Source organism: Bufo bufo, chromosome 2 (assembly GCF_905171765.1).
Source record: "Bufo bufo chromosome 2, aBufBuf1.1, whole genome shotgun sequence".
In the NCBI taxonomy this organism is placed as follows: domain Eukaryota; kingdom Metazoa; phylum Chordata; class Amphibia; order Anura; family Bufonidae; genus Bufo; species Bufo bufo.
In genome coordinates, this window is record NC_053390.1 from 560405441 (window position 1) to 560423292 (window position 17852).

Sequence of the window (17852 nt, forward strand, 5' to 3'; positions counted from 1 at the left end):
ACGTGCTGCTGTCACCGCGCTCATGTTCCCTCAGCAGCACAAGGGAGAAGGAGTCACTCTCTCCCTCCCCCTGTGCCGCGCTGCCAATGAGGAGAGACGGGAGGAGGAGGAGCGAGCACACTGTGCCACCAATGATAATTAACATCTAATACAAATACAGGAGGCAGTGCCCAGCCTATATGACAGGAAGCTGCTAACAGCGGCGGTTAAGCCCTCAGGTGCCTTTTAGAGGCAGGGTGCCAGCTATGTGATTCTGTGCCGACACACCTGCCTCCTGTATTAAACGTTAATTATCATCGGCGGCGCAGTGCGCCCTCCCCATTATCAAAAACATTGGTGGCGCAGTGTGCCCTCTCCCCCAACCCCTCAAGTATTAGTCATTGGTGGCAGTGACCACAGGGTCCCCTTCCCTCCTCTTCATTGGTGGCAGTGGCAGCTTCTGATCAGAGCCCCACCAATTGGTTACCATGGCAGCCAGGACGCTACTGAAGCCCTGGCTGCCATGGTAAGCTCCCTGCCGCTGTGTGTACTATGCACAGGGCAGCAAGGGGAGTGTGAAGTCCTATTTACCCTAATAGACCTCTATTAGGGTAAATAGGACAAGGGATTAAAAGATCCCAGGTTCTAGTTATAAATTAAAAAGTAAAAAAAAAAAAAAGTAAAAAAAAAACACCAAAATATTAAGTATAAATCACCCCCTTTGCCAATTTTACATATAAAATATATAAACAATAAATAAATAAACATATCAAATATTGCCATGTCTGAAAAGACCAAACTATTGAAATCTTTAAAAAAAATCTCCTATGTGGTGAATGCTGTAACAGATTTTATTTTATTTTTTCAAAAATTAAAAAGCACAGAATATCGGTATAAGTTATTGGCTATCGGCCTGAAAGTTCACAGGTTATTGGTATTGGCTCTAAAAAAATCTATATCAGTCGATCCCTATTGCTTGCCACTCATCAGTAAACAAGACTGTTTGAAAATTAGTCTTCATGTATGTCTGGGCTCACTGCAACTATTTCTGCTTGTGAGAACTGGTTAGAGGTGGCTGAATAGTAGGTTGATGCACAACTGCAAGCCTCTGGAGGATCCTACACCTTGAGATTCATGGTGGAACTCCAGAGGCACTAGCAGCTTCAATTCTTGTTTGCTGCTTTGTAATGGCATTTTAGCAGCTGCTCTCTTAATCCTGTGAATTTGTCTGGCAGAAACCTATTTATTTAATTTAATTTTTAATGGTCATTAGATGGATGCACTCTTGTCTACATGGCCTGTTATACAAGGGTCCGTTAATTTCAATGGCATCCATCTGGCTGTTAAAAAAAAGTCTAAAAATAGGACATTCTATTTTTTTGATGGCTGCTATTTACTGACTGCTAAAAAAAACTGTTGTGGGCCATTATCAAGACATATTCCACCGGGAAATGGATGGTACTCCTTTATCAGCAGATATGCTTGCAATCTTAATAGTAACTCTTCCCAAACTGGGCAAATCCCCAGATACTCCCCAAAATTTCAGACCTATTTCTTTACTTAACTCAGACATAAAAATATTTTCTAAACTAATCGCCAACAGGCTGTCCCCAATGCTCCCCTCTCTTATTAAAGCAGACCAAACCGGAAGACTTGTGGACCTCTTTAGCTATGCTAAAGTCCACCATTACCCCATGCTCGCAGTGATCCAGGACGCCGAGAAGGCATTTGACCGCCTTCATTGGTCGTTCCCCTTCTAGGCCCATTGGGAGATTGGGTTCACTGGCCACATAATGAATGCCATTAAAGACCTTCACTCATCCCCTTCTGCTAAAGTATGGGTCAACGGGGTTTTCTCAGAAAGCTTTCAGATCTCAAATGGGTCACATCAGGGCTGCCCCTTATTGCCTCTGCTTTTCATTCTTGCCTTGGAACCCCTAGCACATCACATAAGAAACTCACCAAATCTAACTGGCATCAAAGTGGGAGATCAAACCCACACTATTAACCTCTATGCCGATGACATTATCCTTATGTTGGTGGACCCTGTTAGTTCCCTGGGAAATGCTCTATCCATTTTGGCTCTCTCTCCTACTACAACATAAATAGCTCTAAATCACAAGCTCTCATCATCAACATCCCTCCTAGGGAAGTGTCACTCTTACAATCTCTATATGATCTTGATTGGTAATCTTCTGAATTGCAATACCTGGGAGTCAAACTTACATTTCCATGCTCCCTCTCTACTATGTCCCAAGGCTTCTCTAATTTAGCAATAAAGGCAGTGTCATGGGTAGGCAGAGTTGCATCATTTCAGAGGTTGACCCTCTTGAAGCTTATATATATATATCTTTCGTGCTCTTCCTATTTCCCTCCCTAATATATTTTTCAAGAGAGCTCAGTCTATTTTAAATGCCTACTTGTGGAGCTCCGCTAGACCCAGAATAGCCTAAACCTTGATGTTCAGAAACAAAAGAGCTGGAGGTATTGACCTCCCATCAATTAAAGACTATTGTTTACTCGCGAATGGTCGTTGCCTAATAGCTCTAAAGCATGGGTCCAAATAGAATCTAATTCAATCAGCCAATGCACACTAAAGGGCTATCTAATACAACAGGTTTGGAACCCACATCCCCCAAAAGCCGAACTACTAACGGTAGCTCATGCGGGAATCCTATGGGCCCAAATCCATAAAATGCAAGGGAATTCTAAATTATCACTTATCTCCCATTCCACTACCCATATACTGGAGAATATTATATCTAATATCAACCTCTCTGCCTGGCGCACTGGAGGGGTCACAAATATTGCACAACTTATAGATGCCCACTCAGTCCTCCCTTTCTTAACTATCAAAAACACCTTTTCCTTATCTTAAGAAGAGTTTTACATCTATTTAAGAATACACCATTGCCTCACTAAACTCCTCCATCCCCCCCCTATAATTAACAAAAATATTATTAGACTATATCAACATCCGACTCTTTTCAGGAAACACTCCACAAGATTTATCTATGATGTGTTCGGGGACAAAGCTACCTTTGTCAAATATCGCCTCCTCCCATTAGAAAATGGAAGTCTGAACTGGGCCATTCCTCCTCAGATGAGGAATGGGCCCCAGCAGTGGGCTTCCTCTCTACCAACTTTAAATGTGTTAACCATTATGATGCAGGGATGAAGACTCTCCTACAATGGTATTTTACCGCTCAAAGGCTAAGCAAAATATACCTAGGAACTCCTTGCTGCTGGAGAGAATGTGGCAATACAGGCTCCCTATACCATATCTTATGGTCCTGTCCCAAACTCGCTTCTTTTTGGCAACAGATTTTTGATTTAGTATCAGAAATGACCTCAGCAAGAGTAGCCCCATCCCCAGAGCTTGCGTTGCTGTTCCTGGGTATACAGTCAATTGGCCCTACTTATAGAAGTCTCATAGGACGTGCTACTGAGCTCCAAACTAGTGATAACCCGCCACTGGAAGAATATTGCCCCACCTACCATATTAGAAGTGCTTCAGGAGCAAAATACAACTTGCCAATATGAACGACTATTGCCAGATACCATGATCTCCCTCAAATCTAGGAACATTACTTGGGTGCCTTGGCTACTACATCCGAAATACACCCCCTAGAATTCTTTAGCTTACTAGAAAAGCTTGCATTTTCATTACTTAGTGATATGTGAGAGAGTTGTTACCTTCAATTTATAGCTGTTCACTACAATCTCCTCATTTATTTATTTTTTTTTCCTTTTTTTTTTCCATGTTATATTTAACTGACCATTCTTAAATGCAACCATTCGCATACCTCCAGGGATGCGAACACCACAAGTGTTGCCCTCTCATCCAGGGCTGTTAGTTCTCAACACTTCATAATGTGATCTATAACTGATTGTCAAATTTATTTCTGCTAAATGTAAACTGATTTATGCAAAAAAAAAAAAAAGCTGTAGGAATCACCCCATAGATCTGTAGTGTTTCTCACAATGGCTGTGTGACGGCCATTACATAAATATCTGTCACAGAGACGTTTTTTTTCACTCGTCTGAATAAGTTGGCAACTACAGTTTTCTTATAGAGGCTTTGTTTATGAACATAATAAACTCAATTATCACCATACTTCTAGAAAGCAAGTCTGCCAAGATGTGTCCTCTGCTAGAGAACAATGTCCTTCCTAACACCTGCTCCAAAGAAGTGAATAACAATATGCATAATGAACATTTAAGTTCACAGACAAGGATATTGTGAAAGTTAATATACTATCCAACTCTTAAAATAAAAATAAAAATCAAACTAGGGGTCAAAATTTGCCTAGCATTCCTGCTTGAAAAAGACTGTATTTAAGGGTCCCTGTCCTTTTTGGTTTCATGCCTTGTGTTATTAATTGGTCGTGTCAGTTTAGAAGTTTTTTATACTTGCCCTTCATTTCCTATTAAAGTACATTCAAACCTATAACCTATAATGCTGCTTTGATTTGCATTTACAGAACTTTTTAAAGTTGGCCCTGCACTGAATTTTTTTTTTAAACTTTGGCTTATTTCATCAGCAAGTCTGTGTAATATAGAAAGTGTCTTTTAGTTGATTGGAAGTGGAATATCATAAATTTATATTTTATGGCATATTTTTGCATCTGTCCTTGGAAATAAACAATACTGATCATATCATTGCCTAGCACATACAACTGTAGTTACCAGCTACAATGGAAAAAATTTAAAATTCATTAGAAAAGAAAAAGAAAAAACATTATGGCACAATTACTGTACTTCCTGTGTAGGAATGGCTTTGTGACATAAAATTGCAAAGAGGCATATCTCAATGAAAGAGAACCTTCTTGCTAGCTCCACCTTATAAAAGTGGCTCCCTATAAATAAAAAAATCTGAATTTTTAACAAGCGCTTTTAGTATGACACTGACATAAAAGTGGAATGTTTTAGCTGTTTTGCCAGTGGAATAGACTTAACAACTTTATAAAGTGGTTTTATGATTTGTTCATTTTTCATTCACTAGTGGGCAGACAGATATTTTTTGTGCGGAGTTACATTTTTTGGGATAAGTTGTAAAAAAAGCCACCAGTGTGTTCTCCAGTCCCCTGGTGAAGTTAAAGGTGGTGTATTTATAATAAATGACATTAGACTTTAGCCTGAAAAAATTTACTAGGTAATCTATGCTACATTTGGAAAAATGTGTTAAAAAAAAAAAGGGAAAAGGCAGCCCCAAAAGTAGCCAATTTAAAAAAGAGCTAGATTTATCACAGTGACTGATGGTGGATGTTACATTCCATGCATCGCATCTAAAATGCAGAATAAATGTGGTGCGAGGAATATTTACCAAATTTTTGGCACAAATTGAGACATAATTCTGGCACATTTAGCTCAGTGAATTTCCCACATTGTTCTCTGTTCATGGGGGTAATGTATAAAATGGGCTGTTCTACAAAAGTCCAGCAAGTTTTTTGGTGGAGTAGACAGTTGTTCCAAATTGGTTTGTGCCATTTTTAGGGTGCCTTGCGACATGCCTGGCAGTTTACATTAACTAAAGGGTCAGCCAGATGTTTTATGGGTAGAACTTTTGAAGTCATTTATTAAGACTGGCATTTTAGACGCCCGTCTTAATAACCCTGTGTTGGCTCTTGATGCGCCTAATTATGTAGAGGTGCCTGCCTCTACATAACTTAGGTGCTGGCCGTGCAACTTGATTAAATCTACGCCAGCTCCCTTGATGGCGTAGATTTAAGTAATTTTCTATGCCAAAAACAGGCATATAAAATGATAAATGAGACGGGCCTGCCTGTCGGCTGCCCTTCCCTGCCCATGCCATGCCCCTTTTTCCCACCACCTCAGAAAAGTGGTGTGAGTGAGGAAAATATGCCCTTTGCAATCGAATCTCTGGCAAAAGTACACCATAAATAACCCCTATATTTTAATATACTGATGAATACTATATGTAAATACTATATATTTTTAAATACTGCTGAAAATGCTAATTGTGTGAACATGGCCTCATTGTGGGAATTCTGTAGTCTGTTTTATTAGGTTTGTTGGAAAACAAGCAGATTTTACAAAGTTGTCACACATAATTTCCAAGGCACTAGACTGAGACTGAGGTGAAGCACTGCATTCATCATGTATTTTTTCAGTATTTACAATGCCAGATGATCTTCAAAGGCATTTTGTTGCATGAGAAAAAAAAGCAGTTCTGACACATCTTCCTCGCTTAACCACTGGCTGTTACAAACTGAGAATTGAAGCAGGTGTAGAGAAAACCGGGCATGTGAATATGCAATGGAAATAGTCACCTTTAGCTTTCGTAATTCCATGACAGCTCCTCTAAAGAGTAACAGCTGGTGATGCATAGTCAAACAGAGACTGAAGTGTGAATCTGAAAGAGATATCTATTGTTTTTGTTTTCATAATGTGAAAACAAGAGTCAATGTTTTCCAGCATGCAGTTTACACAAAATAAAACAATTCTCAACCAGTTATATGCTGATGTATGCAGTATCCTTTTTGACCTTTTTGTTGTTGTTTTTCTTTTTTTTTTTTTACAGAAAGCTGCTCAAACTTTACAGCCATTAAATGTCTTCAAGCAAGATAAATATACCCAGACGGAATCTTTAAACAATGAATTGACTAGCAATGTAAGTAACATTTTAGCATTTTAGACATACTGTATATTGTACAAAATATCCTTATATTCAGAGTCACACCTAAATATTAAAACATTAGCACAGCATAATATGTATTGAACCTTGCATTCTGTTTCAGCAATCCACAATACAAATTAACCTGTTTACAACCATGCGCTGATGAATGGCACATGGTCATGGGCTTTAAAGGGGCTGTACATGATTTTTTTTTAAATCCCCCACTGAGCTGGACTTGTGAATAGACTTTATTTATTTCATCAGTCTTCTTGGCTGTCGGGCTGTTGTCAGTAGATTTCTGATCCTCCCCTGTAAACGTCACACAAAGATGGGTCAGATACACCTACCTCTACAGCCAATGACTGGCCTCAGTGGTAATGTCTGAAAATATTATGTCGCTGCTGTCTTGGAATTCTGCCCATACTAGGACTTGAAGTTTAGTGAACGCAGTCCAATGAGCCTGCATGAAGTGGCAAGGAACAGGTAAGTATACAGTAGCTGTTGACTCAAGTCAAGCCGAAAGATGATAAAAAAAAAATCCTCAGCATAATTTTAAAGCTCCTGCAGTCTAACAGGAGCAGAACAGGTGTCCAGCTGTTAGTGCAAGAGGAACAGACAAAAGTGTTTTTTCTGCCTTCTCTTTTCTAGCCTACATATCAATCAAAGAGTACCACATAGTGAATTAAGAAAGAGTGCTGCTGTCTCTATTGTATTGTATCTATTGATGATCATGTAATTGCCCAGTGTTCTCTCAACACTACAGAGCTGTTGGGTCTTAGGAGACCCAGACCAGCTTTTCTAGTGACTGGTGACAGGACATGGGACTGTTTTTGCCTATAATTGGGTCTTCCACAAATGACCTAGTTACAGGGGAAAACAACAAAATAAAAAAAATAAAAATATGAAGGGAAATTGTCCCCCAGAGGTCTTTTACGATCTCTTGGAGGACATATTATGTACCAACAAATATACACATTATGAAATCAATGCTGAAATTTAAAGACAAAGGGGAAAAATGTTTGTGCTAACCCAAACTGTCACCATTGGTTACCAGTTTACCCATGATAAGGGGAAGAGGGTACCCATTTTAATCATTTATTTTAGTGTCAATTTGGAAATCTAAAGAATGAAGAACAATCATTTATATAAAATGGTTTTTGTAAAGTTTATGCTAAACTAATAAGATAAAAAATTTCGGAAAAAATCTATTAATGAACAGCAGTAGGTGTCATGAAAATTAGGTTGCAAATATATTTTGGTACCGAACATATATAAAAGTTAGCGCCTTTAAACCATCACATATGCAAAATTGCTAAAAAAAAGGGTCTGATTAATAAGATTAATAAAAGTTGAGAATACACAGGTAACAGCGTGTTTCAAACATTTAATGACAAACCCTGAAATGCCACCACTTTCTTCATATTTTATTGAATTGTCAATTTAGCTATATTCAGTGTATACATATAACTAGAGATGAGTTAGCAAAGAAATTTGGTTCACTATGAATCAATTCATCATAAATCGCTATAAATCAGGTATACACAGACTACTCTGTCCTAGGATATGGCCACATGTAACCGTACCCTAAACCCGCAGGTTAATAATGAAGACCACAGTGTATAGTTGGTCTTCATTGCTAATGGACACACGGCACCTTTAAACAGGGGCTGTTACTGGTCTGGGGTTTGACTGGTTAGTTTGGGGGAACAATATAGATTTGCTATTCTGGCCTGCAATCTCCTGTAGGTTATTTGACAGTAAACACAGAACATTAATCAGCTCTGGCATGCCCACTTCTCCAACCCCAGTGCTCTCCTGCCCTACAGGTGGGAGCCATTCTGCCATCTGATTTTCCTCCTTTTCCACATCATGTAATATTGATGAGAATATGTCATCAGGAACATCCAGCTCCTCCTCTCTCTGCATCTTGCTGACTTTTTCTAGGACATCGAGACTAAGAAGGATGATTTGGAAGACATAAAGCCAGTAAAAGATGGTCATCATTAAGACCTGGCTTCCCTAAGGGGTGCAGACTGGATAGTATTGATTGGCAAGCTGGTATCGGGATAATAAAAGCTTATTGGTATTGAATTACATATCTTAGTTTACGGCTGATGTAGGAATAAGTAAATATAGGAATAAATAAATAAAAGTCTCCCTGTACTCTTCCTCTCCAATATTCTTCTATTAATCATTTTCAGCAACACTGTCCCTAGCTCATGAGCACTTGCCACATCTCTCCCTATGCTCAGCTCACATGACAATGGCGGAGACCGTGCTGGATGAGGGTTGGATAGGGCTGTGACATCACAAAGAATTGCTATCTGCAGATTGGCTGGCTCCATGACATTATGGGTGCTTTTGTGTTCTATCTTACTTTGACTTGGTAACACGTGCAGCCTCCATTTTAGAAAAAACTGATTTGTTACCATGAAACACAAGGAACTTCGGATTCGTTGAAAATCGAAGTTTTCCCAAACTTTGGACAGAATTCTACTTTGAATGCTTCGCTTCTGTCAACACTTTATATAACAAGAATTCTTAAATCCTACCTTCAGATAGAGAAGTGGAAAAGGATATAAATGAGTTGGCTGGAATTAGAAAAAAATAAAGCAGAAATGGTGCCACTTATATCCATGGACTGATCTGGCACTGCAGTAGCTGCATTCATGAACATGTTTCCAGCCTGCTATACAGATTGTCATAATACCAATCATTATGCCATACAGAAAATATATAAAGTTTTTGACATGGGAGGTGAGGGTTGGCATCTACTAGATGTATAATTTTGTTTTCATGCTTGTTTAACATCTCATGACATCCTCTTAGAATATATCACTTTTAGGGCTCATGCACACAAATGTATTTTCTTTCTGTGTCTGTTCCGTTTTTTTGGCGGATCGTATGAGGAATAATTCATTTCAATGGGTCCGCAAAATAAAGCGGAGTTACTCCGTGTGAATTCCATTTCCGCATGTCCGCATGTCCATTCCACAAAAAATAGAACATGTCCTATTATTGTCCACATAACGGACAAGGATAAGACTGTTCTATTAGGGGCCAGCTGTTCCATTCTGCGAAATACGGAATGCACACAGGTGTCTTCTGTATATTTTGCTGATCCGTGCATGAGCCCTAGTAATAAAGGACCATCTATGTGCAATTCCAATCCATGTGCAAGGGTGGAACTGATTCTAGGAAAAAGACCTAGATTAGCTTGAACTCTCGTGTGTGAAACAAGGCGTGTGCATCTTCCAATTTACACCAAAAAAGACCATGATTTAATCAGTGAGATTATCATGTTTGGACAATGATATGAAACATGACATGAACATCATATATTGTCACCCCAGGCAAAAGAAATAGAAAAAATAAATAAAGGTTTCATAGGTATTTGGCATCTTTGTTAGATACTTTCCTCATTGCGTTCATGTGCCTATAAACCATAAAGTTGTCGTCAGTCACTGCATTCATAATTTCTGATTTCTCAAACAATCCCTACAAAAATGTAATATGGAAATTAGAGTCCCTGATTTATCGAGTCGGACATGTGCTATGCTGGTCTAAATAGTCCTGTGCTGGTGGAGGATGCATTTAATAAATTCAATTAAATGCCTCTTCCGACAGTCCGGGTATCTGACTGAAATCTACACCAGCTCGTAGCTGACGTAGAGTTCAGTCATCATTTACACCAGTTTCTTGTGTAAGTGATGATAAATGTGCAGCGGCCAAAATTCCCACTCATGCACCGCCCTAGACGCTCCCCTTTTTCAGAAACTGGTTGGTGTAAAAACTCTAGTTGAGTCTAAATTTAGTCACAAAGGCATTTAAAAAGTCACAAAACTGGTGGTTAAAGCCCAGTCCTATAAGGTAATAGCAGGGACTTAAGAGCAAAGAGTCATTGGATGTTGAGGTTATGTGACATTATTATGGGCAATAAGCCACTGCGTCGTAGTCATAATACTGGGTTAATGTATACAACAAAGAGGCAGAGAACACAATGTGTATGACACATAAATTAGGATTAAATGTTAGTGAATTTCATAAAATTTAACTCCCGTCTGTTCATCCAAATTGATTTAACCCAAATTTAATCTTTCTCTCCTAAGTTAAATAAAAAATAAATTAATAATTATGGTCAGATTTTGATTCTAAAGAATCAATTTGTTCATCTCTAATTATGATGTGTTTTTTTTTCCTCTACAGATACATAGGATTTCTTTTAAAAATACAGAAATCTCAGAAATCTCATTAAAGGGCATCTGTCAGCAGATTTGCACTTATGACACTGGCTGACCTGTTACATGTGAGCTTGGCAGCTGAAGACATCTGTGTTGGTCCCATCTTCATATGTGCCCGCATTGCTGAGAAAAATGAAGTTTTAGTATATTCAAATGACCCTGTAGAAGCAATGGGGTCAGTGCCGTTACTCCTAGACACTCATTTCTTACTACAACTGCCACTTCCTCTGCACTTTGATTGACAGAGCAAGGAAGGCGTCACTTTTACACTGCCTGGTTCTGTCAATCAAAGTGCAGAGGGTGCGGCACTTGCAGAAAGAGCTGAGCCTCTAGGTGTAACTGCAACACCCCGTTGCTCCTACAGGCTCATTTGCATATATTAAAACTTCATTTTTCTCTGCAATGCAGACCCTTTTAAACATGGGACCAACACAGATGCCTTCAGCTGCCAAGCTCACATGTAACAGGTCAGACAGTTTCATAGGTACAAATCTGCTGACAGGTGCCCTTTAATTGCATTTTTGCCCAACAATCTAACAGCATAGATGACTGAAATATTATAACAAATAAGCTACTTCTACTCATGGTTCTTGAGGTCAAGTTTTTATAAATTCCAGAATCAACATGCAGGATGGCTGTGTGCTCTTAATGCCACTCAGTCTGAAACACAAGGAAATCTATTCCATTTTGATTTCCAGGCCGACATGCAGATTTATATCAGTATAAAGTTAATTGCTTGTTTTACAAACCATTCCTTTGTAATCTTGGAATAGTTAAAGTTCAAATACATGGAGGTTGTCTATTATTAAAATGTAAGCCATTTCATAATCAAATATCATTTGCACTCTCATTAACAATTTAATGAAGGTATTACACTTGCAATCAGTAAGTACTTTATACCCAGATCATGTAGTCTGAAATTTGTAACTTGGAAAGGAACCTTGTATTGATATTTAATTGAAGGCATCAATGGGGAACTCTTCAAATTATTGTGCTAATGGAACAGGAACATTTATGTGTCATTTACTTCCGTTTCACCCAGTCTAAAATGTAAATTTCCAAGAAAAATGATGTAGACCTCTAAATTATGTCAGCCTCTATGGATGAATGTGGCCAAGTGCATACCATTGCACTTTGAGATACTTATGAAGGTGCTGGAAAACACAATAAATAAATAAATAAATATAGGAAACTAAGTTATATAAAAATGCAGGCTATATATATGGATGTGGGATAGAGAAGGCATGGTTTATACCTGGAGGTGATTTTTATTTAATGCTGGCCATACACATTCAATAGCTGTCGGACGAATGATCATTTGGCCAACAGCTATCTCTCCCGTCTCCCTCTCGGCTTCCCCTACACATACTTTACACGTTCTGCTAGGCTGAACATGTCTGTGTATGCTATGGGGAGAGTGGAGAAAGCTGCTGCCAGGCAGTTCAAGTGGCAGCTTATCTCCCCGGAGAATAAAAGGATTACGCACAAATATTCATATTCGCTAGATTTTTGTCTCCCCAAACACATTAGGGTTGAGTGATTTGCCGTGAAGCCGAATTTCCTCGTGCTTCATGGTATTGAAACGATTTTCCCTGAATGGTGGAAAAAAATGTAAAAAATCATACTTGCCTCATCGTGAAGAGCCAGTCGCTGCCATCTTGATTTAAGATCTCACTCGAAATCCTGTGCCCGGTTACGTATGACTTCACCATGCCGGCCGACGTGATGATATCATCATGGGCCACTTGTGAACATTGCAGACCACTCAATGTATCCCCTACATCAGGGATTGGCAACCTTTTGGCACTACAGCTGCTGTGCAACTACAACTCCTAGAATGCACACTTACTCAGCTGTTCTTGTAACTCCGATAAAAGTGAAACAATTCTGGGAGTTGTAGTTTCAGAACAGTTGGAGTGCCGGAGGTTGCTGATCCCTGCCCTACAGTATAGAACAGCTCTGCACATGCCTATGTGACTTTTATACATGTGCCTGCTTCATATAATAGATCTGACACTAATCTATTAATATTACAGCCATGAAGAGTAACTTTACTTATCATGGATGTAGCAGAATTATTAAAGTAGAAAGTTATTTTCTTTGTCTCAACATAACCACTTATTCTAATAAACAAACAAACAAAAAAAAAACCGTAGTCCTGACTCCTGGGCAGTGACGTTCCTAGGGTCTTAAAAGATCAGAGAGCCAGGATAAACTTTAAGGATGAACGTTTGGTTTGAACTTTGCTATTTTTCGGATGGCATACGAACTCGAATCTTATTGCACAAGTAGGTGAGTTCTTTTAATGCAGCTTGTGGTAGATATTTTGGTTAATATAATGAGATGTGATTGTCTCTTGATACTCCGGTTGCCAGTATCCTCGATTTAGGTATAATGATTGTTTATGCGACTATAGATCACTATATTTGCTGCATCATGTTTTAATATGTATTTACAAATTTGTACACATACTATTGTGTGTGCTACTAGGATGGTGTTTTCTTCTGTCACCTTTTCCTTTTTAATATTAACATCCTTTTACATTTACAATTCATTCAAATATTACATTTTCTTATGGGTAGCTTGTGAGCTCCATTGTTTTGTTTAAGGCCGAATGCACCCGGCCGTGTTCCGCGGCTGAGAGCGGTCCGTGGTATGCCGGGCAGGATTCCTGTTCAGAGCAGGAGCGCACAGCGTCATTGGTTGCTATGACGCCGTGCGCTTCATGCCGCCGCTGGTGTACAGTAATACACTGGTATGATCTATACGAGTATATTACTGTACAGCAGCGGCGGCATGAAGCGCACGGTGTCATAGCAACCGATGACGGCGTGCGCTCCTACTCTGAACAGGAATCCAGCCCGGCATACCACGGACCGCTCTCGGCCGCGGAACACGGCCGTGTGCATTCGGCCTAAGTCTGGTTATATGTCTGGGAGATTGTAGCGGGTTATTTGTGCAGTTTGCCCCTTACTTAGCCACAATATTTATTGGGACACTATTAGAAGTCTTGGCATAGGACCACACATGGTCTTTTTTCTGTATTTATTCAATGCTGCAGCAGGCAGGGAGGTGCCTTAGCAGAATGAGCAGAACGTTATTCTGTGTTGGGCTGTGAACGAGGGTGGTTGGGTCCTACAATGTCTGCCAGAAAAACAATTTTAGGGAGTCAGAGAAATGAAAAATCAATCAGGGAAAGATATAAACTGCAACCCAAAACCCATTTATTTATCGGAAAAGTGCCCACACGGCAATTTACCCTGAATACTACAGACCAATATAATATATGCTCCATGTACTTTATCATTTAGCTATAATAGCCTGCCTACATTCAATGCACTGCCTGTGCCGTTCATAGCGTGCCCTGCGCTGATGAATGGCAGGAAAAGTGTAAGGCATATTGTTAAACCATGGACTTTTTCCAGGAAGCGGGTGCCCACAGAGAGGGTTTTGAGTGCCATCTCTGGCACCCATGCCATAGGTTTACCACCACTGATATATATTCATCTCCTCCTTTCACAGTATATACACATCTCCTCCACTTACCATATATTCCCATCTGCCTTGATGACAGTGTATGCACATCTCCTCTGCTCACAGCATATATACAGCTTCTTTGCTGACAGTATATACACATTTCCTCCACTCGTTGGTAAGGCTGATTAGTCGGCCTGCATTTGTGGGAGGGGCGGAGGCTCTTCAAATACGAGCCACAACCTCACTCACAGGTGTGGGTTCTCAGGTGCACAGCTGCCGCTGGGTGTCATTAGCACCATGGAGCCAGAATAGAGCTTTTTATTTTGCTCTCTGCTACCGTAGCAAGCACGCGCCATACTACGTAAATAGGTTGGGCCGGGGCCGTCTCTCCTGGCCGATCGGAACCGACTTTGCTAGAGAACGGAATCTCCTACCTCAGGTTTGCTCGTTGGGGCTAAATACTTCTATTTCTTTTCAACTTTGTTTGTTGGTAATAGGAGTTAGTTCCTATAAATCTTACAAGTTTTACTTCGCTTTGTTCATCTCGTATGAAAAGTTACTTCAGCCGGTTTGCTGTAAAGGAAGAGTTACCCGGGCCGCACGTGACATCATGTTTGGAGATCGGACGCAGCGTTTATTGTTTAGGCCTCTTGCTGTAGCTGTTCCTTGCCACGTGTCTCCCCCTCCCCCCGCTACCACCATCTTTTGACTTCACGAATTTCACTGCTCCATGTACCTAAAAACCCTGCCGCACTTTTATGCTCTTCTGTTATCCTGAGCGGCATTTACACTTTCGGCTTTTATTTCATGTCTTATGCTGCATCCGCACGTCTTTACTGTCCAGCACTTTCCTACTCTTGGTTCGTATTCACTCAGATTGGTCTCACATTCAAGCTGCGGTCACCTGTTGGCTGTTACATCTCATTCCGTACCCTGTACATCATGGTTTTACTTAATAATCTCACCGGGGCAGTCTGCACCCACCACTCTGGTACCTCTCTCCCGACAAACATAACTGCGTTCTTTTCAGGCTTACGTTCCTTTCCTCGGTGGTCTGTTACATTCCATAGGCCTACTTTTCTGTTCACCTCAGGGAGACATTTAAAAAAAAAAAATTGTCTTCTTTAATCCTGGTTCATATTCACTCAGACTGGTCGTCTGCCCCAGTTCACCAAACAGCTCCTCAGCGGAGGTCAGTGGGCCAATAGGAGTAAGTTTCCTGCTATGTTTTCACAAGCTGTTCATTTGTTTGTCACGATAAGAGACTTCTCTTAGCGAACTTGCAATACCTCAGGCTCTTGTTTTTCTCCCATCTCTGTTTCAATTTCATGTTTACATTTTATGGTTCGCAGTGGTTAGTGTTTTATGTATGCATGTGCTTCGGATTACTAATGTCTATATTTTCAACGCCTGTTGGCAGTTATGTTCTTTATGCCACCTTCTAGCCAATCCAATCATTCAAGTCTCTGCATATCCCATCAGGTCCGGCTTACGTTTTAATTACTTATCGTCACCGCAACGTCATCCCTCTGGCTTCGGGGGCCCTATGACTGATCCGGCCTCATGGCTCCAGGGGCCCCATGACCGTTTTTCATGTTTTGTTTTGTTTGTTAGGGGTACGACATGGTTGTAGGCTGGTTAGTGTCCCAGGTTTGCTGTTGGAGGGGGTCATGGTTATGCGAGTCCCCAAGACATTCTGGTGCTGCATAAGTGGTTTAAAAAAAACAAAAAAAACAACACTTGTAGTTCGCACAGCCATCTGATACTTTTTTCCGCCATAAGAGTCTCGCATGCATGGCTCCCGCCATAAGGGACTCGCACGCATGGCTCCCGCCATAAGGGACTCGCGTGCATGGCTCCTGCCTTAAGGGACTCGCTGGAGTGGCTCTTGGCTTTCACAATTATCATCGACATTGGTAGGTCATATGGCCATCTGATACTATTTTCCATGGCACACCTTTCAGAAGTTTTCTTTTGTTCATTTATATTTTACAGATTAGTACTTGCGGTTCATTTCTGCCTCATTTCATTAAGACGCTTTACCCCATGTCTTTGTCTTTCTAGGTTATCGAGTCCCGGTTGATTACTAAACCCATCGGGTTAAGCCCCAATCTTTTCCCCAGCCGTCCTTAATTCTAAGGTTCGCATCCCGGCGGCTGCCCGGCCCAATGGGCCCCATGGCTTCAGGGGTCCAACCAATGGTTGTCTGTCCACCTGTGCAGCTATGCTTTTGGTTTTGAATGACTCACATCTTTACCTGCTTGCCAGCTTATGTTATTTAGGTTTCATTTTAGTTAATGTCCGTTATTATCTCCATTTTCTGTCACGTTTCCCTTCGTTTTTTCAGGTCATGCAGTTGAATTCATGTTGGGGGTCACCTTCCACGTCGGTCAGGTCTCATTCCTAACGATATTTCGCCTTGCATGTTATTCAGGCCACGTAGTTTATCTTAGGTATCGCCTGCCACATCGGTTAGGCTCATGGTTTCATTTCACCTGCACCTTATTCAGGTCACTTATTATAGTTATAATTTCTTGATTTAAGAAAAATATATATTAAAAACTTGGCCCCATGGCTTCGGGGGCCCGATGACGGCTTTGGCCCCATGGCTTCAGGGCCCGATGACGGCTTTGGCCCCATGGCTTCGGGGGCCCGATGACGGCTTTGGCCCCAATGGGTTTGGGGGCCCGATGATGGCTTTGGCCCCATGGCTTCTGGGGCCCGATGACGGCTTTGGCCCCATGGCTTAGGGGGCCCGATGACGGCTTTGGCCCCATGGCTTCGGTGCCCGATGACAGCTTTGGCCCCATGGCTTCGGGGGCCCGATGACGGCTTTGGCCCCATGGCTTCGGGGGCCCGATGACTGTTTCCGGTCCTGCTGGGCTGTTTGCCTGGTTGGTTGTCCATCTGTGCATCTGGGCTGATTTGGCCCCGATGTATCACATACATACCTGCTTCCCTAATTTCCTAATAATCCATGTTGATCGCTCACTTTATGTTTTGACCGCAAACTGGTCTGGTTCACCCTACAGCATCATTGTCATGTCTTACGCAGATATTTCATCTTGCTTTAATTGTTCAGGCTTTCGTTCAAGTCCTGCCAGAGGAGGAATAAGTAGGGTAATTCCCTCTAGCATTTCAGTCTCTCATCGTAGTCGATCATATCTGGTCAACCAGATCCCCGCGGAAAGTCTTTGCCTTTTTACCACGACCAGGAATTCATTTTCGCCGGTAGCTTCATTGCAATTGCATTCCCTCACTCATAGGAGGGCATAGACAGAATCTTGTATATTATGGCTTCGTAGCTTCTTGCCGCACTAACCTCAGACTCCCTACAACCACGTTGAATCGGGTTTTGGACAAGGTTCAGCATTTCCTCACGGTAGAAGATTCAGATAGTAGGACAGTCTTCACGTCTCAAGCGTTAAAACAATTCTCAGGGGCACACAGTAGAACAACACGCGGGCGGTTAGCAGATAGCTGTTGTCTGGGGAACTATTCAAGGATTCTCTTCC

General features: G+C 41.0%; 1 protein-coding gene across 2 annotated transcripts in view; it reads left to right on the top strand.

The window, feature by feature from the left end:
• The window catches only part of CCSER1 (coiled-coil serine rich protein 1), a 1167669-nt gene that overhangs the window by 1102451 nt on the left and 47366 nt on the right, over window positions 1–17852 (top strand). For both annotated transcript variants that reach the window (XM_040418157.1, XM_040418158.1), the window contains exon 9: window positions 6524–6613. In XM_040418157.1, the coding sequence (XP_040274091.1) occupies window positions 6524–6613 (90 nt within the window). The remainder of the gene's footprint in view (window positions 1–6523; window positions 6614–17852) is intronic.